Source organism: Seriola aureovittata, chromosome 13 (assembly GCF_021018895.1).
Source record: "Seriola aureovittata isolate HTS-2021-v1 ecotype China chromosome 13, ASM2101889v1, whole genome shotgun sequence".
NCBI lineage: Eukaryota > Metazoa > Chordata > Actinopteri > Carangiformes > Carangidae > Seriola > Seriola aureovittata.
The window spans coordinates 12,229,572-12,255,784 of NC_079376.1; the positions used below are offsets into that span (position 1 = coordinate 12,229,572).

General features: G+C 37.6%; 3 protein-coding genes and 5 non-coding genes across 8 annotated transcripts; all 8 read right to left on the bottom strand.

Annotated features, from left to right (window-relative positions):
- Window positions 1-13,070: 13,070 nt before the first annotated feature.
- Window positions 13,071-16,289, bottom strand: rpl13a (ribosomal protein L13a). The gene is made up of 7 exons (XM_056394366.1): window positions 16,209-16,289; window positions 15,421-15,493; window positions 15,044-15,109; window positions 14,697-14,798; window positions 13,959-14,044; window positions 13,679-13,738; window positions 13,071-13,325 (listed from the first exon to the last, which is right to left on the bottom strand). The coding sequence occupies exons 1-7, from the start codon at window positions 16,227-16,229 to the stop codon at window positions 13,116-13,118; spliced, it is 618 nt and encodes a 205-aa protein (XP_056250341.1). The 5' UTR covers window positions 16,230-16,289; the 3' UTR covers window positions 13,071-13,115.
- Window positions 13,475-13,550, bottom strand: LOC130180811 (small nucleolar RNA SNORD50). The gene has a single exon (XR_008829484.1). It is a non-coding gene; the product is annotated as a small nucleolar RNA SNORD50 (small nucleolar RNA).
- Window positions 13,805-13,885, bottom strand: LOC130180808 (small nucleolar RNA SNORD34). The gene has a single exon (XR_008829482.1). It is a non-coding gene; the product is annotated as a small nucleolar RNA SNORD34 (small nucleolar RNA).
- Window positions 14,147-14,223, bottom strand: LOC130180809 (small nucleolar RNA SNORD50). The gene has a single exon (XR_008829483.1). It is a non-coding gene; the product is annotated as a small nucleolar RNA SNORD50 (small nucleolar RNA).
- On the bottom strand, window positions 14,901-14,981 carry LOC130180806 (small nucleolar RNA Z195/SNORD33/SNORD32 family). Its single transcript, XR_008829480.1, has one exon. It is a non-coding gene; the product is annotated as a small nucleolar RNA Z195/SNORD33/SNORD32 family (small nucleolar RNA).
- On the bottom strand, window positions 15,182-15,261 carry LOC130180805 (small nucleolar RNA Z195/SNORD33/SNORD32 family). Its single transcript, XR_008829479.1, has one exon. It is a non-coding gene; the product is annotated as a small nucleolar RNA Z195/SNORD33/SNORD32 family (small nucleolar RNA).
- Window positions 16,290-17,215: 926 nt separating the features above from the next.
- atp5if1b (ATP synthase inhibitory factor subunit 1b) lies at window positions 17,216-18,668 on the bottom strand. The gene is made up of 3 exons (XM_056393594.1): window positions 18,510-18,668; window positions 17,746-17,858; window positions 17,216-17,489 (listed from the first exon to the last, which is right to left on the bottom strand). Exons 1-3 carry the CDS (start codon window positions 18,576-18,578, stop codon window positions 17,348-17,350), a joined length of 324 nt encoding a protein of 107 aa, XP_056249569.1. The 5' UTR covers window positions 18,579-18,668; the 3' UTR covers window positions 17,216-17,347.
- Window positions 18,669-19,394: 726 nt separating this feature from the next.
- On the bottom strand, window positions 19,395-25,135 carry zmpste24 (zinc metallopeptidase, STE24 homolog). Its single transcript, XM_056394253.1, has 9 exons — window positions 24,715-25,135; window positions 23,667-23,813; window positions 23,236-23,439; window positions 22,566-22,718; window positions 22,236-22,377; window positions 21,965-22,140; window positions 21,570-21,674; window positions 20,938-21,081; window positions 19,395-20,850 (listed from the first exon to the last, which is right to left on the bottom strand). The coding sequence occupies exons 1-9, from the start codon at window positions 24,820-24,822 to the stop codon at window positions 20,626-20,628; spliced, it is 1,404 nt and encodes a 467-aa protein (XP_056250228.1). The 5' UTR covers window positions 24,823-25,135; the 3' UTR covers window positions 19,395-20,625.
- Between the last annotated feature and the right edge of the window lie 1,078 nt (window positions 25,136-26,213).

The following is a 26,213-nucleotide window of genomic DNA, read 5'->3' on the forward strand; positions in this document are numbered from 1 at the left end:
ACTGTCGTTTTCATGCACTTGTATGCCGTACTATACTATGTCGTTTTTATGGCTTACTATACTATGACGTTTTTATGCCTTTTTATGACTTACTATACTATGTCGTTTTCATTGATTTTTATGCCTCACTATACTATGTCGTTTTTATGACTTTTTATGCCTCACTATACTGTCGTTTTCATGCACTTTTATGCCTTACTATACTATGTGGTTTTTATGAGTTTTTATGACTTCCTATACTATGTCGTTTTAATGCCTTTTTATGCCTTACTATGCTATGACGTTTTTATGACTCACTATACTATCTTGTTTTTATACCTTTTTATGCCTTACTATACTATGTCGTTTTCATGCACTTTTTACTTTTTTAAGGTTCAAGACATTTCAAGCTAAATCATTGTCTACAGATGGCAACAGTGTATGAATTTTTAATCTTTGAACATTACTATCACAACCTGCAAACTGAATAGTGAACAGATGCACACTGAACTCCACTAACCCCAACTCAAATCAAATTAAATTGAATTCTTTATTGATCCACTGGGCAAACATTTTTTGCCAAACAGCAACACAGAAAAACAATGTGCTCTCCGTAGTCACAGTAAAGAGGGTTTACCTGAGGTCATGGCACTAATGGAGGCAGACCTTTACAACTTTTGATTAAACATTAGAAGAAAAACTGTCAGGCTACTTCAAAATATCTGACTTTTCTGAGGATACATTTTTTTTATTTTATTAGTGTTTGTGATGTTCAGTTAGAATAAATTGAATCTGGAAAATCATCAGTGTGATCTCTACTTCTATGAAGGTAATGTGGTTATTTTCAGCTTTGTACTTCACTGACTAAGTCACCTTTAACTTCCTTTTACCCTTCTGAGGATCATGGTACGGTGGCCCTGTGAGCTCCAAACCTTGCCACTAAAGAAAGCACATGCAAATCGATATAAAACAAGTAACTGACGAAAGGATCTTCACCAATTTGACAACACATTTGCAGCATTTAGAAAAAACCTGCAGAGAATTAAACACAGACAAATTGAGACACAAATGGTGCAAACAGAAAACATAACCTAATAAAGAAATGTGCTGTAATTACAGAAAACACAAGTTAAAGAGGCTGACTACTCAACAGTATAGTTGTAAAATTAGCTTAAATTATTTAAATTTTTATTATTTTAGTTTTGCAGATATCAGCTATGATCCCCTAACTAGCCTCCCATTATGGTGTGTTTTTTGTATTTGCAGTACATCTATATTGGCATCATGGGTCATTGGATGGGTTTTATCCATTTGCATGTTTTATTTGGTAGCTTCTTAAACAGCATATTATGAATATTCTCTGGTTAATCAGAGCAGACTAAAGAAAAAGTATATATACAGGGTTACAACTGTTAGAAAGATAATGCAGACTTGACTTGTTTGGCAAAACATTTTTGAAATGTTATAATATTGACATATATCAGTGCAGACATCAGACATCTCTATTCTCACAAAATCCTCTGAGCAATTCCTCTTGATGGTATAATCTGTATTTCTGCTCAGGGAAAAGTCAAATAGTGTTAAATGTGTCATGTGGTGAAGTAATTGGTTTCCTCAACAATTCATTTACTTTTTCTCACTCAAGGAGTCCTACATACTTTAGAATAAACACCTCAAATCTCTTTGTCTTTGCCTTTTGCTCTCACTCTGGATGTCTGTCCTCATGAAAAGATGGACGACAAAGTTACAGGAGTGAAACTGCTCTGTAAATATACTAGTGGGTTTTTAATGAGGCTTGAAGAAACTTGCAGAACAATCTAGGCAGCGTCATCAAAGGGTGAAGGAGAAAGGAAATGTGGAAAAGAAATCATTTAGGTTTTTTCGTTTGCTTTGTGTAAATCAATATCTCATTTTGAGTCAGCTTCACTTTTTACTGTGCATATGCTGTCGGAGGTCATGAGGGGTCAAAGCAGCCTCTGCTGCTCCACTAAACCAGACCATGGCATAATACAAAAGCTGTCAGAAAGTTTCAACATAACTTCATGAAGTTTAAGTTTTAAAATTTATTATTTTTTTCTCAAATGTTTCTCATAGCTGCACTCACTGACGTCCACTCCACGTTTAGGGTCCAGTGTCTTTCTTCAGAGTATTTTTGCTGTGATGGTGTTCACTGCAGCTGTAACACCAGCCTGAAAGTAGACCTTCCTGTCAACTACAGAATTCAGCAGGTTGTGAAATCATGTCAAATAAAAACAACAAAATGATCATTAAAAACCAGCGCCTCCATAAAGGCCAGAGCAGAACAGGATTAGCAAAAACCACTGTTTTAGGATTTTAGTTTAGGATTAGCATAACCACTATCCTCCTGAGTTGCACTGCAGTGCTTTGAGCTACATGCTAACATCATGCTTACAGGCTCAAAATGACATGCACATGTTTAGCATGTATAATGTTTATCAAGTTTGCCATCTTAGGTTCGTGTGTTAGCGATTGCTACATTTGCTCAAACAAAGCACAGCTGAGGCTAATGGAATAATTAGTTTTGAAGTTATCTGGTCATAAACTAAAGCATAGCACAAATAAAAAAAATGCCTAATGCACATCAATATGCATTTCTGGCTTTTAATTTATGACAGCCTGCCATGTTCAAAAAAGGCAGTGTTCTGAAGTTGGACCAAATGGCTTTATTGATGGTTAATCAACAACTTACTAATGTTTTATATATTATTAATGAAACATCAATAAGAACATTAATAAGAACAACTCACACTTGCCAGTGTGATCAAAGCCCCTCACATTTACCTTGTTTTGTTTTTTTTATCTTCTTAGTTCACTGGGAAGATGGCATCAATGGACAGTTTTGCCACCCACCTAGAAAAGAGCTACAGAAAAAGAAAATATTTATTAACAGTTATTTAACATTTAGAACTGTAGCCTTCATGTATAACAAACATTTATAACTGCATTATTACCAAACAGGGACGAAAAACATCATTGAATAAGGATTTTTCACAACCTGGCAACCCAGATGATGTCTGCGTAGTTTTCAACTGATCTCTCAATAATTAATTCATTATTTATTAATCATTATTAAAGCCATCAGGTACAACATAAAAACCTATACAAATGGTGCCTTATTTGAAAGTTTTATCAAATGTATTCCTATTTTAGATAATCTATTCCACTTTATGTTTTCAGAAAACAGGCACTTAGTTGGACAGTAGCAGCATGTTGTGTATTTATGAATGTTATAGGTACGAGCCAGAGGATCATTCATTAAAGGAGAGCCTGTGGTGCGTGTTCTGTTAACCCACCAGCACTATGAAGACAAGAACAACATTTCAATCCATTGTGGATCATCCCCAGGTCAGTATGAAGGCCCACGCTGTCCTTGCTTTAACAGTAAATGATCAAAAGAGCAGTTCTGCTATGTGGGTTTACAAAGTTGTACAGCAAACACAGAAATTACATCCCACTATCAAATAGTATCCCTTTTTTTTCAAAAGTTTAATTTATCACAACAAAGTAAAAGTGAGGAAAGGCACACAAATAATAATAGGCTATATAATGTAAGAAAAAAACTCTTAGAGGGAAGAGGGAAAAAGTTACCGAAGTGAAAAGTAATAGAACTTGAGGGCTTTTGCAAGACAAGCCCTGTGCTTATTGGAGTATTGATTAATGGATCTACAGTGAGAACATGGAAAAAGCAGAGGGTCCTGTGACTGCACTGCAGTACACACTGACAATAGAGACACATCTTATTCACTAGTAAAACCATCAATGATGTCAAGGAGAGGCTTAAATATGACAGGATATGACTCTGCATACCATGTTACAGGAGAGAAAATCAATGCTGAATGTACAACTCACTGAGTTTCATTACTGCTTATCATGATCCATTTACAATTTTAGGAGCGCTCTTCCTTATCTGTTCTTGTGGGTATCATGTTCTTTCTTGTTATGAGGAAAAACAGACTGGAAGGCATACTTTCAAACTATTTTTTTTTTCTCCAGCTCACAGGTGGGTATGTGTGGGCATAAGGTATTGCTCGGAGTACAGAGACACCACTGTTCTCAAATGCACCAGCTTGAAAGTCTCATTAGAGATGTTCATCACTGTCTGGGTTTTCTGTATGCAAACATTTATCTATCTCACCCTCTGCTCTGCCTCTGTGTGCATCTTCTAACATCCCCTGACAAGCTTCATCCAGTGAACAGAAATAAAAACCCAGTTTGTCTGTAGCTTGAAGTCAGTTAAACTCTTCTCGTTAAACTGCAAAAAGCCCAAGAAAGCTCTTGCTGCTTTTTTTTTTTTCTCTGTTAATAAAATGTGCCTCTTCTCCTCTGGTGCCTCAGTATCTGATCTAATTAAAATCAGATACAGGTTTTGAATACACATTCATTTCACTGACTGCCGGGATTTTTCTAAAATACTTTAAATAGTGAGAAAGATCTTTTTAGAAATTAAACCTCCTGGTACAGTTTTTGTGACTAATGTTTATTCTTCTGGGCCCCAATCTATGCTATTCAAAATGTATAATATACAAGCTACAGTATATTCAACATCAATGTCAAACTGTGCTGCCAATGATTTCTCAACAGTCTGCTGCCAGGATACATCACGCACATGGGATGTTATGCAAATGACATGCCTCCAATGGTGTAGAGCTTTTTAAGGGATTGAGCCTTTTTCAGTTCCAGCATTCAAAAGAAGTCTCGCTCTTAATGCTCAGCATAAGAGCAGTATAGATCCCAGCCAGTGAACACAGACATGAGCTGCTTGAGTGGAAAACAGATGGCAGGAAGTTATGAAGAAAATGGTTGTGTTTTAATATTTTCTGTGGCTTATAATGACCACAGTGAGCAGGGAGTGTATAAAACGAGTTGGCGCTGGGATTCTCTCTTGCAGTGGTGGATAACCAGCACACTCGGGGGGATTCCTGCATTGACTGATTTCTTTCGTGCAGTTCCATATCTTGCTCATAGCCTTTTTATTCCCAAGTGTGTGTATGTATGTTGAGCAGTTGGGGAGTAGGAGGAGATGAATGCATATTTGTGCTTGTTTATCCCAGAAATTTCAAGAATGTTTATACAAAGCCCACAAACAATATGTACTACCTGAAAATACTGTGTGTGCAGGAAAGTGGTTGTCTCTCAGTCAGTTGAAATTTATCCTTGAAATCAACAGCCTCACGCAATATCTGTGTCATTACAGGTAATTTCACACAAACAAAACAGCCCTCCTCAAAACTGCGACAACAGAACAAATAATTTATAATTTTTGCAGCTCACATTGCAGTGGTGAGACCGATTCACTAGAGATGGAATTTGTTCTAGATGAACTCCATCACTCGCGGTGGTTTGTGCGTATGTGTATGTGTGTCTGTGCGTGTGTGTGCGTGTGCTTGGAGGTGGATGGCTGCATCCAAAGCCTTAATGGTTTACGTGCTGTGCTGCTGAGTGGTCTGCTGTGCAGTTAGACGGACACATGCCGAAGTACTTGTTCAATTGCCAGTTTTAAAGCCCCAGTCATGCTGATAGAGGCTGAAAAAGGCGGTGGAAAAGCCGTGTAGATGCCTCTGACAAAAGCATTAACTCCACATGAAATGCATTTGTTTCGGGATATTATTTGAGTAAACTGTCAAATGTCAAAAATCTCAGTTAATTTTAGATGTGATATCACATACATTATACTCTGTGTTTGCAGTTGCATACACATAGTATCCTGTAAACGTACAACTAGGAATCAATAAGCAGAAATTGTTTTATGATCCTCAGAGACCAGAATCGAAAATAGCTTCTGTCCATCAGCTTTGTTAGTCTAGCACAGTTACTGCTCTATACTCTCTTGTGCAAAGTCAGGTTGCATAATCAATGGAGCCGCAGAGCATCTGGTATATGTAGGAAAATCAATGATGCCAAATGATGAAGGAAGAATGCAGAAACAATTTAGACCTCTTTCTCGTTCTTCATTTGTAACAATATTACTGAGCTAACAAAATTAATTCTTTGTACTCATTTATTCTCTTCTCATTAATGATGTCTTATCTTGTCTTTCCTCTCTTCATCTGTATACTGTCCTCACTTTCATAATACAAAACTCAAGCTGTACTTCTAAGAGTTCTGCCTGACGGTCAGTTGGTGTGTGGGAGTGTAATGGAGGTTGACCTTTTTTGTAGTCATGTCAGTATGATCACATGCTGGCTGAAACTCTGGGTCACTTCAAAGTGACCTTGAGAAGCCATTTTCGTGTTTTTCCGTCAAAAGAAGCTGATTTAATTTCAGCTGCTTTGCCACAAGTATTTATGTAATATCTCTTTTTTCCTGTTGCAGCTCTTTAAATTATTGACAGAGAAGGTTGATGCTGCCCTTGTGGCTTCTTGTGATCTATATTCTTTCCTGGAGTATAACAGCCATTGACTATGAATATAAGGTTAAGCAATAGATCAATTCAAGACTATAATGTGTGCATTATTAATCATGTTCCTTAAAGGTCAAGTCTTTGGTTCAAACTGCAAGAAAAAGGAAAAACACCTCAAAAAGAGACCTCTTTGTCCTGTAAACGATTCATGAATTTAAATTTAGACTTTGAATTATTAAATGTTCATTAATGCTTTTATTATATCTGTTAAAATGTTTACAAAAAGTGCAAGGTAGCTGAAAAGGTAGCTTTTAACCCTAAAAAGCAAGTGTTTTGCTACAGATATACACCAGTGGTATAACACAACCACAAGACTATAATCGCTGTGTAAAAAAACTGGATGGACTGTCTTATACACTGTGTAATTAGGGATTTGTTTTCTTCATGCTCTCCCATGAGACACTTGTGCACATCTGTTTTACCAACAAGAAGAAGTGCTGGTTCATCTATTTGAAAATACTGAAGGGTTTTTATTTTGCTCAAGAACAACTTGGTGTGCATGCACATTTGTATTTCATGTGTGTCTTTGCGTCAGAGGAGCTTCATTACAATGTAACTGATAAAGCTTTCTGCGATTGGTCGTTCTCTCTTCCCAGATCCAATTTGTGACTCTACTCCCCAATAGCAATCTCTCACTGCCACCGTGTCTCTTGTCTGAATCGTACAGCTGCTGTCGGTAAATGTATATAATGACTGCTGTCCTTCTCAATCATTTCAATTACACTCAGAGGTCACTGAATATAAACAAGGCATGATCATGCCCTACTCCAGCTCAGGCTTATAAAAATGTATCACAGTGCTGCACACCTAGCGCATATATTATGTAAAAAGGTTTTTTCTAAGGTATTCATGACCTATAATCAACAGCTTTGTGTGGGTTGAAAAAATGTATGTGTTTGGGTATATTGCAGTGATAAGCAAGCTCCATCTTCACATGCATTTTACCTCTGCATATGTGTACATACAGTACATTATAGAAGAGTGATTCCCAAACATGAGTACTTGCACCCCAGGTACAGGTACTGCAGTTGGCAGGGGGCATGGGAAAAGAAACTAGAACTCAAATACTGTTGAAAAACTAGAAATCAATAGTGTATCTAATTATTGATTCAGATTGGACAAAAACTAGTTTGCAAGTGAGCAGAAAAGCCTAAACACATAACTAAAAGTGAAAATGGTTGGAATAGAGAGTGAAAAGCTATGAATAAACAGTTCAAATAGTTAGGAAATGTAACGGATAAGCGGTTGAAAATATTTGCCAAAAGTAATGCATATAGAGTTTAAATACTTAGCCAAATTTAATAGATGACTTGTTGAAATACATGGATAAACAGTTGAAACAATAGGGGATAAATGGTTGAGTTGGTTAGCAAACAAAAAAAAGATTGAAAACAGTAATGGATAAATTGTTTAAACAAACAGCTAAGGGTGATGGGAAACCAGTTGAAGTAGATAGCTAACAGTAATGCATAATTGGTTAAAACAGTAAGCTCAAAGTAATAATAAATGGTTTAAGTAATTAGATAGCATTGATGTTTAAACAGGTTAAACAAATAGCTTAAAGTCATAGTTAAAACATGCTTTATGCTTCTGGCACTTATTAGTACAAATAAAATTGTCCAAACCAATCCAAACATTGTTTTTTTGCCGTGTCTGTTTAACTTGTAAAAATAAGGTTTGGGAACAAAAGTTCCAAAAAAAAGTTAGTTAAACATCTGCCATCATTTTTATTTTATTTGATCTATTTATTTATTTTTCGTTTCTACATTGCTCAGATCATCAAAATGAGAAAATTACAAAGGGCTGCGCCTCGACCCATGAGGACAATTCTCGGTCTCTTTGTGTGTGGGAAAGCAGAACGGGGCCTTCACTAGACATCAGTAGAGTGAATAAATTGTATAGATTTTTACAAAACAATTCTGAGGAGAAGAATGAAAACTATTAATCTGAGTATTGCGGCCAGTCAATCTGTGGACAAGTAATATGGCTTACACTCAATTCTTGTGTCAGTTATGTTGTATAAAAGATATTGATTTATGGATGCTTGCGCTTTGCTCCTAAGTCAGGTCCATGTGTTTCTGATTTTTCTTTAAGGTATTATATGGCTGACCACACTAAACTCTATCTTTTTCTCTTGCTCTTTATCTTTTTCTTACTTTATCAAAGCCAGCCTTTCAGACTTAGAATGAATTTGTTCCCATTCAAGGGTGACATCGGCAGAGACTGGAAAAACTTCACACTAACTGTTCCACTGATCATCTGCAGCACTTCTGTATAAACCTACGAACCAAAATTTTGCAAGTTTTCATCAGGAATAAATTAGAAATGTTCTTCGCACTGTGCACCCTGGCATGCTCCCCTTTGCTAATCTGATTTTAAAGCTATCTTTGGTTCAATAATGACTCAACAGCATAAGCTTGAAACAGTCTCAGAAGAAATGAGACATTACTGAAACATCAAATAAAATGCTGAAGAAACTAATCAGCTTGTGCTGGTATGTAAGAAAACCTTTTATAGTTCTCATTACAAACTCCAGCTATATAAGATGACTGGTATAATCCTTCAGGTGTGTCACCCCAACAAGGCCAGCCAAGTTTACGTTGGTTACATATAAAAACAGGCAAGACTTTTTTGCTAAGACATAGACATCCTTGGTGTTTGTTTTACATATTGTGACTATCAAAAAGAACAAATTTAAATTTGATTTGCTTTTCTGCCACGATAGCCCCCAGACATTATTGTTCCAAGGGGCTGTGAATTTTTGGTTCTGATTACCTTTTTGATCAGGGCAATATATCCGTGCGGGCAAGCATACAGTGGTTCATAATATAACTTCAGTTTCAACAGACAAACAGGGAGTTAACCAGGTTGGGGCCCATCAATGTTAGCGTTAGCATTATTAACACTTGCTAGCCATTTCTTTCTCCATAAGTGATTTCAGCACTCTCTATGTGACACTGCACATTAGTAATTACTCTTACTTAAGGAGAGCTAAGGGTTAGAGAACTGCCCTTAGCTTTGAAATAGAGGCCGCATACGCTAGCTGAAAAAAATATTTCATTCTCTTTTTTGTTGTGTTACTTCATGATGCATTCACACAATGTGATGACTTATTGGTCTTTTCCATCCAAGCCTTCTGTAGGACTCAAATGTAACCAAAATGAATCTGAGTTCAAATGGATTATACAGATGCAATTAAGGACTAATGAAGTAAATCAAACCATGGGTATCAAACTGAAAAGCAAATAAATAATAATACATAATATACATGACCACTTATTAGAGACCACATTATGGTTCCCACACAGATGAGTACTCTTATTCTGAAACTAAACTCAAAATGCCATCCAGTTGGAGGAGGTGGAGAATGTCTATAATTGCTGTAGCCCATAATAGGCTGTTTCAGAAAGTTGTGGTCTTTTCAATGTACCTCGTGATTAGAGAGCGATCTACTGCAGGCATCATCCAAAGATCTCATTTTTTGACCCGTCACAGAGATTTCCCCATCTGTTTGCTGGAGACACGACTTCCTTCCTTAACACGTGTAGACAGGCGTCAGATTGGGCTCCCACCTGGTCTTCGGTGGGCCTCGCTTTAATGCAGGGCATGTGTCATAAGAGCATATGAGACAGAGAGAGAAGAGACAAACACGGAAAGCATGAGATGTCTTGGCAGCTTTTGGCCATACAAGAAATTCTCCATACGCCTTAATCAGGAAGATAACCAGTTGGAGCCACCAAAAATGAGAAATGCCACATGACACATACACAATGCCCACACACGCGCAACTAATCACTTTAAGACATTAAAGACTTTAAGACCGACAAGATGCTTGGAGGAAGTGCCGAGGCAGGTGCGGGAAGAAGTTTTTGTTGTCGGATATCCTTCAGCATTTGTCTCAGTATCAGAATCCAATTATAGCAAATACACAGGAGCTACATGGTGGCTCTGAAGCTGTCATGTTCTAGTATATTTTAAAAGAATCTCCCCCCCACACATGGCCTATTATGCTGAAATGAGATTAAGAGGAAAGAGCAAAAAGGGAAAGCGAGTAGGCAACCACAGAATACAGATTATCAATTTAAAAAGAGTAAAATTGGCACAACATAGACGTTAGAGGGGTTTGTAAGACTCAGTAGATATGCAGATAAATTATCTCTATCTATTATTATTTTTATGCACAAAAAAACAGATAATTATATTTTTTAAATAATTTATAAGTGCAAAGAGACAAAAAACTCAAGATGTTATTGCATCCCCTGTAGTATACACGCTAATTAGTCTGTGGTTCCCAAACTTTTGGGTTGTGACTCCTTAAAATGAAGCAGTAGCTACCGTACTTACCTCCCCCGCCATCGGTTGCATGTCTACAAAGGAGCAATTCCTCTGTACACTCCTCAGTTTGTTTAATTTCTAGCCATTTCTTTTTATAACATCTTCCAGTCAAAATAATATTTCAAATGAGACAATAAGATGAAAAGAAGAAAATCCCTATGGGGTTAGAAGTCTGAAAGGTTGGGAAACAGTGCCACATACAACACATGTTGACATGTAGTCATATTCTACCGCAGGGCAGGAGTATTCTCTACAAAGTCAACTTAGTGTGCTTTGGTGAATACGGTCATAAAAACACACATGCCAGGGCAGATAAGTGGATGTGTGTGACTGATGCTCTGTAGCATTCTTCAGAGGCTTTGACAGAGCAGTGTGTGACAATCCAATTTACCATGTCAATCATCTCTCATCAGGTACTGTCAGCCTGCTAAAAGCAAAAGTGCTACTCTTTTTCTGGGTTGGATCATTCATGATTTATAGAAGGACAATGTTTTTTATGTGCTGGCGAAAAGAGAAAGTGACTTAGTTGGTAATAACCTCAGTCTGTACTATTTTAAGTAAGGAAGTACAGACGCTCAACCAAAGGGCACTGAATGCTGCCCATTCCTCTGCAGGAGGTTCAGTTGTTTCAGTGCTGTGATTATTTTGAGCTGTTCATGATAAATTGAACTTCACTAAAAATGTAATGAAATTTAATTACAAAGCTCTGTTTGGTATGGTTACTTTCTGAACAGAATTAGCTGGACATCCTTTGAACCATATTATAGGTATATATATATATATATATATACCTATACCTATATATATATATATATATATATATATACACATATATATGTGTGTATGTGTGTAAGTTAAACACTTTGATGTTTATAAAGTTAACAAAGCAGGGTTTTAGATGAAACCATTTAAGTCATTTGATCTTGAATCTTTGAGGACTTCAACATTAATCTGTTTGTCAAGGCAGATTCTCAGGATTTGTTCTTAAGGTTGTTGAAGGATTGCAGCATATTTTACAATAGGTATTTAAAAAGGTACTCATGCAAAAATTACATTTTGACAATGGTAAGTCAGAGGGAAAGAAAGTTTTCTTTTTTTGGTTTAAACCAGAAAGATCATGCATCTTTAAGTCTACTCTTTGATCGTCACATTCCAAGACATCAAATTTATTTCAAATTAAAATTTTGACTTAAAAGCTCTTGCTTGGTTATTGATCTTTACCTTAATCTTGAGTTCATACCTTGAATAATGAGACCTAAAATGATGCTGTTAATTACTTTATTCAGTACAACACTGCTCTCTGCTGGTAGAAAGCTTGAACTGCAAAAGGAAGAAATGACATGAAGTTTATCGCTGCACCTGATTTTGCTAAAAACTCTCCAGTTGTCCTGCAACTGATTAAATTGTGACAAATTGATATTAGTCAACGCCACAACGGTGCAATTATAATCTTCTAAATTTTCCGTCTTCCTGTGCCTTGTCATGTGTGAAATTAAATGTGTGGAAAATTCAAAATAATCCTGAAATCTTATTCATACGTTCAACTCCAATTGAACAGGACCGACGGAAAACAGTAAAAGGGATGAAAGGGGGAATGTGTCTAAGCAACTCATTTAATTGTATTTGTGATCTTGATTTCTCCTTAATATCATATCCTCTGTTTGAGCCAGGTGTCAAATTTCTCAAAAGGTGACTTCACATTAATACTTTACCTACATTCAATACAGCAGCTTGCAGTCTTAAGAAGTCACCACAATATAGATTAAATTCTGAAGGACGAAAAAAAAAATAAGACGTCGTCAGGCCTCTGAGGAACAAATGCCTCTGGCTTACACAATGTAAAAGATTCTATTCAGCAGTTTTTTGAAAAGCCACATCTGTCCAATGATAATGGAAGTTGTAAGCAGTGTTCTCCCAGTTACATACTAGACACTTAACCACGATAGATTAGATATGAGAGCAGCTGCAAAAGCATGGTGCTCTAAGTGCAGCAAGGTCTCAGAGTAAAGACATCTATTGAGAATTAAAATTAATCAAAAACCCATCACTGTGAAATATGTCATAACTGTAGCACATATTAGCTGCATCAAAACTCCCACAGAAGTGCTGCAAATGAATTAAATTCAACTGTTTCCAACTACATTTTGAAAACTAGACCCAAACACCTGCATGTGAATGGTACCTTCTTTCTTTGGAGTGTCCATACTCGTTCAATAAAATACATCTGCATATATGCTAGTGTTTATATTCAATGTAACTACTAGAATGTATGTCACTGCAGATTAACCATTATCGCAACCATTTTCAGTCGTGAGGAATAAAAAAGTCAATACACTTTCTATAAACATGTATTTTACTTTATTGGCCAGAGAAAGTCATCTCAGACGAGGACTCCATATTGTTTCAGAACGTCTGTGTATTTTGCAATCTTTCCCTCAACGTTCTTCTCTGCCAGCTTGGTCAGCTTGATCTGTGTCTTTTTCTTTGAGTACCGGAGCTTGGCCTTCTCCTTTCTCTTCTCCTCCAGGGTGGCTGTGATAGCCTGGTACTTCCAGCCGACCTCATGGGCGAGACGGCCGAGGAGGGCGAACTAAGTGGGAGGGAGAAACAAAAATGTTTAAAATTGCAACAGTGGATATTTTCTTTAAAAAAGTGTCACACTTAAAATGATATTTCCTTTAACATGTTAATTAGTTTGTGTTTAAAGTTTCAACTCAAAGCACAACTTGTTCCTAACTCAACTCAGCAATCAGATCCGTAGAGTTTGTCTCATCATTAGATGATCAGTTTCGGGATAAAGAGCTCATCATTGTCAAGTACGAACTGTTGTAGCAGGTGAATTGAAGCATTTTGATTTTATCCATGTTTGCCAATTTTACAGCCAAGTAAGCTCTACACTTAGAAGTGTGACTAATCTCATTTAGTCTGCCCTTCAAACCTTACCTTGCGAGTGGGCTTCAGACGCACAATCTTAAGAGCAGCTGGGACAACCATGCGCTTCCTCTGTGGTAACAAAAATTCAAAAATCAGATAAAGAAGCAAAAGGCACACCTTCGCACTGATGTGTCAGCATGTCTCAGATATTTTTTTCTTTTCATGGTCATTGTTCAAACAAGGTAGGTAAGGTAATAAAATGACATCACAGACAGCAGAGTTGAAGCCATATGTATGGGCCATACAGATACATATAATGTGGCCCTTGGCTGTTGAGCGAGATCATCACCTTGTCATAGGGTGGGGGGATGCCGTCGAACACCTTCAGCCTCTCCAGAGCAGCCTGTCCTCTCTTGGTTTTGTGGGGCAACATGCCTGGTTAAGCAGAGAGAAAAAGGTTAAATACATTGTCAAATAGCAACCAGTGCATCTGTGTAAAATGTTTATTTGTCCTAGCACAAGTGTAAAACCTTGCTCAACTCAGCAATCAGATCCGTAAAAGTTTGTTTCATCAATGAATGATCAGCTTCGGGATAAAGAGCTCATCACTGTCAAGTAAGGAGTAACTTGTGCTGAGGCAAATGAAGGCAAACCTAACACTATACATTAAGTCAGCTCTTAACTAAAACCTGTATGTGACTCAGTACTGATATTTCAATCCAACACCAGGTCCTTGTTAAGTTCTTATGATTCATGGTTTAAGGAAGCACAACTAGACCAATAGGACTCCATTTAAGCAAACCACCTTTTATACATTTCTAAAAAACATTGTAAGTTACACCTAATGCATGTCCCACATGCAGCCCACATTTTAGAACATACTTACTCCAATTGTACTAAGCTCAGGAAATTGAGTTCAAATCTAATAATTTCAGTGAAGTGCTTTCAATGTATATGCATATCTTTCACTGGATGGGTCCATTTTTCAGTTATCCTTGTTACATTCTCAGTGCAAGAACCTTTCATCTGTATTGAAATAATTTTGTAATCAAGTGGTTAGTTATGCAGAGTGGTGCCACATTTTCACCTCTGACAGTCCTCCAGAAGATCCTGCTAGGGGCTCTGAAATGGTATGGTCCACGAGAGGGGTTGGTGTTCATCCTCTTACGCAGAAAAGCCAGGTACTTCACTGTAGACAGGCACATGACACAGAAATACTATAAAACGTTACTAAGTTGAAAATATTTCAAGACACTAACCAATGGTAACCATTATTCCGGTAAGTAATGCTGATGTCTCAGATGGTAGTGCATGTAAGGTATTCTCATGGTCATTGAAACTCGAATTATAGTAGTAAAACATCATTGACAACAAGCATGTTAAAAAAGCACAATGAAAACCACTTAATGTGAACAGACAAACATCCCTACTTACGCTTGTTGCGGTAGAAATTGCCAGAGATGTTGATGCCTTCACATCTCACCACAACCACTTTGTGTCCTATAAGAGATGAAGACAACAGTTTAGTGTTTGGACTTCAAAAAATCCAGACATGTTGACAATCATCCGCATTCCGTCTCAGATGGTAGTGCATGTGAGTTTTCTCATGGTCGTTAAACTCAAGCTATGTAAGTTAAATCATCATTGACAGATTGAGGCCACACAACAGCTTTACACTCAATGTGCTGTTCAGTTATTTAAATATTGTGTGCAAGTGTTTACTAGACAGTTTTAACAAACAGATATTAACCAGTCAGCACGTTACATCTAAACTTCTTACCCAAAAAAAAAAAAAAAAAAAAAAAACTTACCCAGGAGAACTTGTTTAGCCACAAGGGCAGCAAGGCGGCCCAATAGATGGCCCCTGCCATCAAGCAGCAGAACCTGCAAGTTTGAAAGACAAAGTGGTACTAGTGTATTACTCGCGATATAAAATAAAAATATCAGCTTGAAGGGTTACATTAATCAAATCAGAGGAGTGCTTCACATTTGTCAGTGCGGACTGACAGGTCACATTTTAATCCTGACTATTAAATCCAAGCAGAAACTGCAAAACCTGCACATTTAAAACGACCAGTGGTAATTAGAAACGTTAAGGGACTTTGAGAGGTGCATTGCAGCCCCCATCAGCCTTACAATAACTGGCACATGGACATTAAGAACTTACCGATTAAGCTAAAACGTTAGCTTAGCATCAACGTCAAAGCATGGAGACACGTTGACTGTAATTTAGACCTAAATGAGTCGGGTGAATAGTTCAGTATGGCACCCTCGTATGAACAAAGTATAGGCGCCTTCAATTATAGTACATTTATCCATACCTCACTAAGATTTAAACACAACCGGTACACACGTTAAAGCAACCAAGCTAACAGCATTGAATCCTTAGGGAAGCTGCCATGATGGAAGGCATGTACACTTAGCCAAGGCTAGCCGTCTTCAACGTTTTAAAATCTAGTCTTAAAACAAACACCGAGCAAATCAACGATTACACCAAGTGCTCGAGTAGTTATCGCCCGCAATATAGATGTAAAAAACAAGACTTTACACGGACTTAAAAGCAAATATAAGGCATTATGATTCAGCAGCAGTTCCTCACCTTATTGAACCGGTCCGCCATGATGTGCGAAAAGAAAGATGCACGGGGTTGCTCGTGGTAAAAGGCAGGGGCACAGCGGAAGTGACGACGTATATATTATTTTTCTCGCGAGAGCTGTGTATGATTTTTTTCCCCATCAACTTTCTGTTGATCTTATAATATATTTTGGATGTGAAGACTACAATGTTTAATTTTATTGTCAGAACGGATGCTTTTCTAAAAAAATAAATAAAAAAAGACAATATTTTCTTTTTCTTCACGATTTTAAATATTTTGTAATCTCTGAAATTTTATAAAAAAACAAGTATCTGCATAACTAATTATTCTGCATTAACTGCATCTAGAATTCAATTTATCTTATCTATTGTATGTGTTAATTCAGTGTGTTTTATTTTATCTTAGGTGTCATGTCTTTTATATTTTGTTTTTCCTTTCATAAGACTTGATCGTCATTTCAATTCACAATGTTTAATACTTGGACTGTGATGAAATGGAAATTTATAGAATAAAGTCACTTTTGGATGGAGTATTACATGGTGTATATTGCTTAATAAATTTGTGATTGATCAAAGTGCCACAAACATAGTCAATAGCAGCCCATTCTTATTCTTATGATTGTTTGTAAAATGTCAGAAAACTAAACTTAAACGTTCATTGATATAAAACAGTAAAAATCAGCAAATCCTCACATTTGATGAGTTGAAATTAAGGAATGTTTAGTAATTTTCCTTAAAATATTACTTAGGCAATTACTTGGTAATCAAAATTATTGAATTCTCTGTTGATTGACTTATAACAACACTAAAAGATAGAGTTACAATTGCCATTTAAATTGCAAACTCATTCATACAGTACACAGCAAGATTCCTTGATTTTGCCATGAGGCGTTACCGCATTTAGGTTTTTCAATTTGGCTTTTTACCTGTAACATACTGCACACTGATGATTAAGCGAAAAGGTTGAGAAAGGTGTACAACTTAGGTCAAAGCATGCCACGGAAACAGTAATCATTTTATGAACGGCTTTAATAACTTTCAAGCATTTACAGAACAATCTCTCATACATTCATGTCTGGCCGGGTGACACAGTGGAGTGTTTACTGAACGGTGAGCAAACTGGTTTTTAAAGGAAGGTTTCACTTAGTCGTCATGCTTCAGCTTCCTGATCTTTCCCTTGTGGCGGTCAATCTCACGCTGCAGACGTTCAATCTCCTTTTTGTGGTGATCAATTTCCTCCTGGTGGTGCTGCTTCAGCGCAGCTAGCTGCTCCTGCTCCTTACGCCTTGCGTTTAGATGGATAGATATGGCAGCAGGTGACAACAGAGAAGAAAAAGGATTAACAGTGAGAACAGGGGAAGGGAACAAAGAGAATGGATAAAGAGACACAGAGAGGAATCAGGACAGTAAGAGAAGATCATAATAAAAAGAAAATTGTAAGTAACTGTAATTGTCACTTGTAAGTTAAGCAAGAAGTAGAGCTATACATAGAGCCAACACTCTGTCCACATTTTGTTTCTGTAAAAGACAGAAATACATACTTGAAGTACATCTCCTCCTCAGCGGCCTGCTTCTTCCCCATGGCTCCACCTGCCTCTCTGATGGACCCTCCACCTCCACCACCTTTTCCTGCACCTTTACCTAGCTCACCCAACTGAGCAATTCAAAGAGAAAATGTTAGGTATGAACATTCAGCAACAAATTAGAGCCTTGGTATGGCTTCACATTGTACACATTTCTTTAAGGGACGGGGGCTTCAAATTACACCGTTTTAAAGTTAATATCTCTCTTAGGTTTTGTTATCTAGACGTGTCTATGTGATATTAAGGTAGTTGCAGCCTGTGAAAACCAGCCTGTTCTGAAGGTCAAGATTCAGATTATTGAATGAGGGGAAAGGGCCTCTTTGTTTGCCAGGTAATAATAGAGACAGGAGGTCGTTGGAACAGACTAGAAACAGTTTCTGCAAAAACAATGCAGCCAAGAACTCGGGACAGTTCAATGGTTAACACGCAACTCCTGGTATTTTACTTATTCAAAACTTGTTATGATTAAAGTAAATGTCTGCTTATTAATCATCAGCACTGTTGTTTGTACAACTGATCAATGTCCTAAAGCTACATTACTACACAATTCCTCTGACCTATAATCATGTCAATAACAGTTGTTCATCTATTTACCATAAAGGTGAATTTCAGACTGGCAAAACTAATAGGCTAATTCATTTTAAATGATTCATACACAGCAATATAACGTTTAACAAAAGCCGTGTATTAATCAAATGATGTGTTTACTGGACGTATTTTACCTGGTCGGACGACATTCTCAGCTGTGAGTTGATAAAACTCCTGATGTTAGGCCTCAAAAACCTCGCCATGTTTGACTCTCACGTGAGAAAACAGCATCGACACTGACAGTGCTGCTTGTCCTTGTCCATAAACATAGACCCCTGGGCGGCGCCATTATTATCACGACAGGGGTCAGGGACTACACGAGCATCACGTTGGTGCTGTTGGAAACGGAGTTAAAAGGCAATTCATGTATCATATACTGTTTTTACAGTACGCTGACAAATTTGAATTTATATACATAACAAATAAAGTAATACAGTGTAAAGAAAAACTGTATCCCATTTTCGTAATGGTACGGTCTTAAAAATGGCCAGCGTGATACCGCACGTTCTTTTTAGAACTGTTAACCCTACGTTGATATTAGACGTTAATTTATTTTTTTATTATTTACTATTAAAACCAAAGAGATTTTACCTTGTTAAATCAAATACAATATTATCCGCATATCATATACATACATGCTCATTTTCTGGTACAAAATATTATTTAGTTTTCTTTAAATAATTCGAACATTATGTTAAAACTATCGAAGTTATCAGTGTGTAACACTTATTTCTTTAATTCATCTATATCAACGATTTTTTCTTTGTCATGCATTACTTAAATAAAACAGTTTAAATTTTTCATGTTCAAGTTCATTACTTTTTAAGTTATAAAGTAGAAAGAAGTCATAAGAGAAAGACATTAAACTACAATTGATTGTGGTGTACTAGTGAAAGTTGTCAAAGTTACACAGTATGTCATGTATTGTGTCATAAAATAGATGCTTGCAAATGCAATCCCATTTAATTTTCAGAACTATTTAAAAATAATAATAAAACGAGCATCCAGAATAAGAGAAGTGCTTTGAAGGATTTTATTCAACGCTGCAGATAAAGTACACAGTCCCCTCTCTGAACAAACCAAGCACTGGCTTATGTGGTGGAAGGACACTCACGGACCCCTTCCCAAAGTCCCCTATAAACACTTTGCTTACCAGGCAACTCTGCGCTCACTCCGGCCCAAAATCCAAGAGAAGAAACTAAAAAACACCATATCAACTTAAAATTTCAAACCACATTCAACATTTTTCACAATTCACTTCATACGTCGATACGCTACTCATCAAAGTTACATATGTACAGGTATGGTTGCACCCTTGTCGGCAAGTGCTTTAGAAAAAGTAAAACAAGATCTCCCCCCAATGCATGTAAAAAAAATTCAAATGAAATTTTCTGCACTGCTGTATTCATAATATTTCCATTATCTGAACACAAACAGCAATAATTAGAGGCACTCACATTTTTTCACTGTGATAAAGCATCTACATAGTTCCTCTTGCAAAACTGTGAATTTGATTTGATGACTGGATTAACATTATTCTCTTGAGTTTGCCCGGAGATATTGCGTAAAAAAAAAGAAAAAAAAAAAGCAACAGTTGCACTTGAGAGACAAATCTAATTCTGGCCTGTGTATCTGTAAAAAGTATTGTCATGAGTTGTAAGAAGTTATCTGTCTACCCACCTACCATGTCTGTAATTGTTTTCCGTTCTTTAAATTCACAACAAATAAAACCCTCTTTACTTTTGTGCTCTTAACAGTTGGATGCCATGTCTGCATCACAATAGAAACACACAGATGTAGAAAGTAAAATTCCAGGATTTGCAAATTCTGCCAAATTCTATTAGTTGCGCTTCAACAAAGTTATAGTTATGTCAAAAACTAAATTGCGTGTAAAATGTGACCAGGACTCCGACATTTGCTTTTTTTTTTTTTTTTAAAACACACATTGCCCAGATGTATTGCTCTCAGCAAGTGCATATTAGCTCTAGAGAAAGAGCAGAGACTTTCAGTACAGGCTTATGATTTTTTTAGGTTGCCTTGTTCTGATATGTTTTGGTTTTGTTTAAAAGAAAGTTTCAAAGAGGAAAAAAAATGGAAAGAATGGCAAATGAAGAAAAGACTAAAACAAGATAAAACAAGATGAGGGGGTGCAGTTGGGTAAAGAAAGGCCGAGGTGCATCACAGGGCCAGGAGCGGTCTGCGGAGGCCCTTGGGAGGAGGCAGCGGTCGCCGCTCCTCCTTCCAGCCCCGTCAGTCCTGCTTGACGTTGCCCAGCGCTCTGAGGCGCTCCAGGAGGGGAGGGTGGGAATAGTGCCACATGGAGAACAACCAGTCAGCCACGGGGAAGCCCAGGTTGTCCTTGTTGAGTTTGATGAGGGCAGAGTAGAGCTCGGAGGCTTTGCCCATGCCACGTGCAAAGGCATCTGCCTGGAACTCAAACCTGCGACTCAAGACCGTTAGACAGAAGGACAGGAGCTGGAAAGACAGACGCAGATCTGTAAGTTATGAAATATATAAACATCTCAAAAGACTGGTATATTGTTTGTAGAATCTCTTAGTCACCTCATTATATGGGGAGAAGATGAACTGGAAGATAATCATCAAGCCTATTAGTGTGGGTTGGCTGTCATCGAAGCCAAAAGCTACAAACAGCTCCTTACGTCCAATCAGAGCAGCGAACAGGGAGAAGCACAGGAAGGAATTCATCTGCAGAAACAAGAGTCAGCCGAGGTTATTTGCATATTAACCTAAATCTGTATATCGACACCCTCTTAAAATAATGGCCTAAGTCATTTTTTCAGGTTTTTCAGGAAACACAAAAAACTCAACAAAAGAGTCACACTTTTGACATAGGCCATTACACAACCGGGGGTAGAATTGCATGTTCCCCTCAACTGAGGATTCAGGCGATTTTACCAGAGGTGGCCAGCATCATGAGGGGGTGATTTAGGCAAAAAAAACATTTTTGTCAAAACATGACTTAGGCCATTATTTTAGGAAGGTGACGATATATAATAAGTAAATTCATTTGGTCAAATTCAGCATTTAATCGAATCCATTTACTTTAGTGGGATATATCTGCCTTTGCTCTATCTGTACAGAGGTCAATTTCATGCTGTTGGTACAGTCATTAAAATGGATTAGAAAACTTTAAAGAAAACGGAGGTAAAAAGATAAATTCATAAAATCCCAACCTGACTGATGACAATATTCTTTACAGTATGGCCAAGCTTCCAGTGTCCAAGCTCATGACCCAAGACTGCAAGGATCTCTGGGTTGTTGCAGCCTTGTTTCTTGTTCTGTACAAATATTTACAAGAGAACAATACAACTGTATTACCCTGAAAGACAATTCACTTCTATTATTATCATTACTAATTCTGACACTCATGACTATAAATTCAAGGCTTTGTTTGGTCAAAATCAAGAAGTAAAAAAGCATGGTCGACAAAATTAAATGTTCCACGGACAGATTTTTCTCAAAATGAAAGACTATTGCCATTATCAGGTACTGTCAAGACCAATTAAGGAAGCCTTGTTTATGTCAGAGCAATGAGAATTTTTCTGAATGAAGTTTATGGCTATGTAACCTTGGGCTTGGCTTTCGCTTCACTGGATGTGTCATCGCTCTCTGGCGGCTCGGGCTGTGGCTCTCCAGACTTGTTTAGAGGTGAGTAGTCTTCCAGCAGAGTGTCAAACAGCACAATACGTTTGTTCTTGAAGAACCCATAGAAGTATGCATTGCTGTGTGATGAACGTTTGGAACCTGAAAGTATGGAAGACATTCAACATATTTTAAAAACTTTCAAGATGGTAAACAGGGGTGTAAATCCATGTACAGGCGTGCTGTGTTTACTTTACCTTCTACAACGTAAACCTTTGTGAGGGGGAAGCTGATACTTTTGGCCATAGCCTCAATGTCTGTCTTTAACTCTCCTTCTGGCAATGGAGTGAACTTGTCAAACAGGGGAGCAATGTAATCAGCATAGATGGTAACAAGTACCTAAGAACATAGGAGAAGAGGAGATGAATTATGATGAAGTGGTGGTACCAAACAACTTACGACAGCACAACCCTGGAGTGACCAATCTTTGAGTTACTCTTAATTACCAAGCTACATGTTCCCTTATTTCACAAAGATGCCTTTTGTACAAGTTCAATATTGTTTACCACGGTGAACACATCACTAACCAGAGAGACAGCCAGGGTGAAGAGCCAGGCATAGATGAAAAAGTAGTCTCCACCAATCTTGATGATGTAGAGGAGCAGCGAGGTCACAGGCAGCAGGATACACTGGGTCACAACAAACTTCTTTACCGCATCCTTGAGGAAGAACCCCAGCGTCTGAGAGGAAGACCAGACATTAATATAAACAAAGACAATGGCCGATGACAAAGAAAGAGAGAGTCAGGATGTGTGTGCATTTGTTGGTGTGACAAACGGTAGCCTGGGTTTTAATGTGGCTGTGAAGTTTGTAGCTTTAAGCGGTCTGTCATATCAGATACGGTAGATTCTAACAGTGACAACCTTTCATGATGGATAATATCAAATTGCTTATAGAAACTTCTGTCTTGTCCTGCAGCATTATTTATCATTTTCTGTCACCCACATGTTTATTATGTCTCATACAGTCATTGTTTTTGCCAAAATACGGCTGAACAAACTACTTCTTCTGCAGCTTTGGAGCCCGTAAGATGGTGATAGTGTGACACATCCCTCAGTCAATGTTGGATCCATGTCGGCTCCAATCTATTCATCCATCCAAATCCAACTGATCACAGCTGCAGTTCTTCCTGAGAAAGGAAACTACAAACAGCCACATTCAGGTCTACAGAGGGTCAGTGCTGCTCAGTCGGTGTACCTGCTGATTAAAGCCGTGCTTCTCCTCAATGACAAAAGTATTGTACAAACTCCAGGGAAGTCCAGTTAAGGCACTGAACAGGGTAGCAAGGGTCAGAAACACGAGGGACTGGGTGATCTCGTACTCTGGACTGAATCCTAAGCGAGTTGTCACAGAACCAGCGACGCCCCACAGAAACGGGATTCCACCAAGGAGCAGGATCAACTAAAAAGGCAATGAAAGCTTTATGAAGAACATATTGAATATTTGGCACAAACATGAAGACACTAAGTTAAACAGAACATTCATGGTAAGATGATCTGGCTGTCCCATTCCACTACAACTTAATGTGACAAATTAAGACATCACCCATCCTTGATGTTAAATGACAGAAAACTTATAATTATAATAGTCAAATAATCTATGTGTTTGAAACTGCTGGTCGCTCTTACCGTGCCCTCAGTCTCAGAGTAGAGTCCAGACCAAAAGCTGAAGTTGCTTTTATCCAGCTGATAAAGTCGTGACTTCTCAAATGTTTCAGAATCCATGATCTTCCCTAGCTCCTGTGGCACATGTGTTGTTGATCTGTATATCCTCCTCTGTAGAAAAGAAAGATCAGCAGCAATGTTAAATCTCAGTACATAACAGTACAAACAAAGGGAACCACCTTGTCAAGTCAACCTACATATTACAGCTTCTTTGTTGAATTCAAACATTGTCAAATATTTGGTGATATGAGAGAAAACGGGTACAATTTTTTGTTAACAGTAAGACACTTAGCAAAACACTCCCTTTGCTAGTCTGATACCACACACATTCACACTTTTATGTACTTCTTATGTTAAGCTTATGTAACATAAACATGAAATACATAAATAAAATTAATAATACAATATTTTTTCATGGATATATTGCACTACCTATACAACAACCTTGTATGAACAATTTTGTAATAATATGACCCATGTATAGACAGTTTGTTGTCCAAGGCTTTAATGTATATTGTAGCCATTTGTTTACATATGTAACCTGTGTGTAGCTGTATTTGTCCTCTCCTGTAAATACTGTCTGCACTGTCTCACAGTACATAAAGAGCTGCTGAAAACTAGACTTATCTTTTTGTATGTGTCAACAAGTTTGGCAATAAAAGTTGATACTGATTCTGACTTTTAATTGAGCCTTCTCTGCATTATGTTCCGTCTCAATTCCCGTTTCTCAGGAAAACCAAACCTTTTGCAAACATAATCACAGATGCCATATCACTGTGACTTAACCAAAGACGCTATATGTGTAAAAAAAATCATTGGTTTTCATGTTATGTGCACCATTCATTTCTAATACTCTTCTGTTTGCAAGAATTAACCATCACATAAATGCATGTCTTAAATTACCCAACGGTATCTTATTTCAGTTATTAATGTATTTCAGGATCGAACTCAATAATACACATTCACAAAGCAGAAACTCGGAAGCTGATACCAACACTTATGACTGACTTACCTGTCTGTAAGAAAGGTATGCCTCCCATAGATACACTGTCCACGAAAACCCCAAAACAGCATAAAATATCTGCTTTTCGACCGGGAGGTCAAATATAGTTTCAACCATGTTTGCTCTGTTGTTTGTCTATGTTGTTTGAGCAGGGCTGACTAGCTCGGCAGGCTAACGGTAGTGTTAACGTTACCCAGTCTGATTAGTATATTCAGGCTAACAGCTACTTAGCTCCCGCTCCACACACAAACAAACAGAAACACTTTGAAGTTGAATACAGGGAAAAGTGCCCCCACGTTAAATGGACAGATACGGACTAACGTTAACTCGGAAAACGCTGCATCCAGTTCCCATCCCTAAGTCAAGGCTTTCACAGCTAATATCTTTCCATTCATGCGAGATGTGAGCCTGTCGGTACGGTGTAGCAACGAATTCCGTCCCCACTGAAACATCTACTATGACTTCACTTCCGCAGCTGAGGAACTCACCGAACAAGTTAACAAAACGTGTTAATAGCAACTCTTAAGAGTTAATACCCTCACACAAAATTTGGGTAAAATGTAGCTACTTGAAATATGGCTGGCTTTTACTTAACATTGAACCCAAACGTTTTAAGATTGTATCCACTGCCCAAAGGTTGCAAAAATAAATAGTCAGATCTAATAAATTCGTCGCAAAATTTCTCTAATAAATGAGACAGCCAACATACATATGGCTCATGTTTTGGCCAGAGCAAATGCGGAACTGCAGGAAGGGTACTGGGTGGAAAGTTCCTCATACTCAGTTTCAAGAGCCAGTGAATGCTATAACGCTACTAAAATCAATCACAGCAAACTATAAGAGGCCGTCATTAAGACACAAATGTCAGCCTGTAGGGCGCGCGGATCCCCACCCCTCTGGAGAAACTGTGCCACACCCAGTTTATGTACAATACCTGTCAAAGTTATGTGCAAGGGTCTCTCAGTGAATTGTTTAATGGAAAAGCATTCTCAACTATAAATGTGTTCAACCTCCGTTAGCATCTAATCATGAGAAATACTGCAGATGAGCTATAAGTAAATAAGGAAATATCAGCTGCTGGTCTCCTATTTACCCCCACACTCCCCCTATCATGTGTATAGTATTCCTATGCTTCAGTAATACAGGGCTTGAGGTTTCAATCTGATTAAAGACATATTTACTTAAGAATATATACTTCACAACCTTTGCTGTCATTCATCTAATGTAGATTTTTAAATTAGAATTTGGAGGAACCCTCTTCAAGACTGATTTTGTGCTTTACATTCAAATACTACAGAACAAACTCATAATTAGATATGTTTTCAGAAACTTACATCCAAAACAGTGAACCTGGGGCTTTGAGGTCCCAGGACAGTTAGCTGTAATCCAAGCGAATCTACAAAATGAACAGGCTGGTACAGTGCAATTTGGGACAATAAAATATGTAACTTCAAAACTTATCATCACACCTTATAAATACTGAACTATTAATAGATCATCTGCCATCA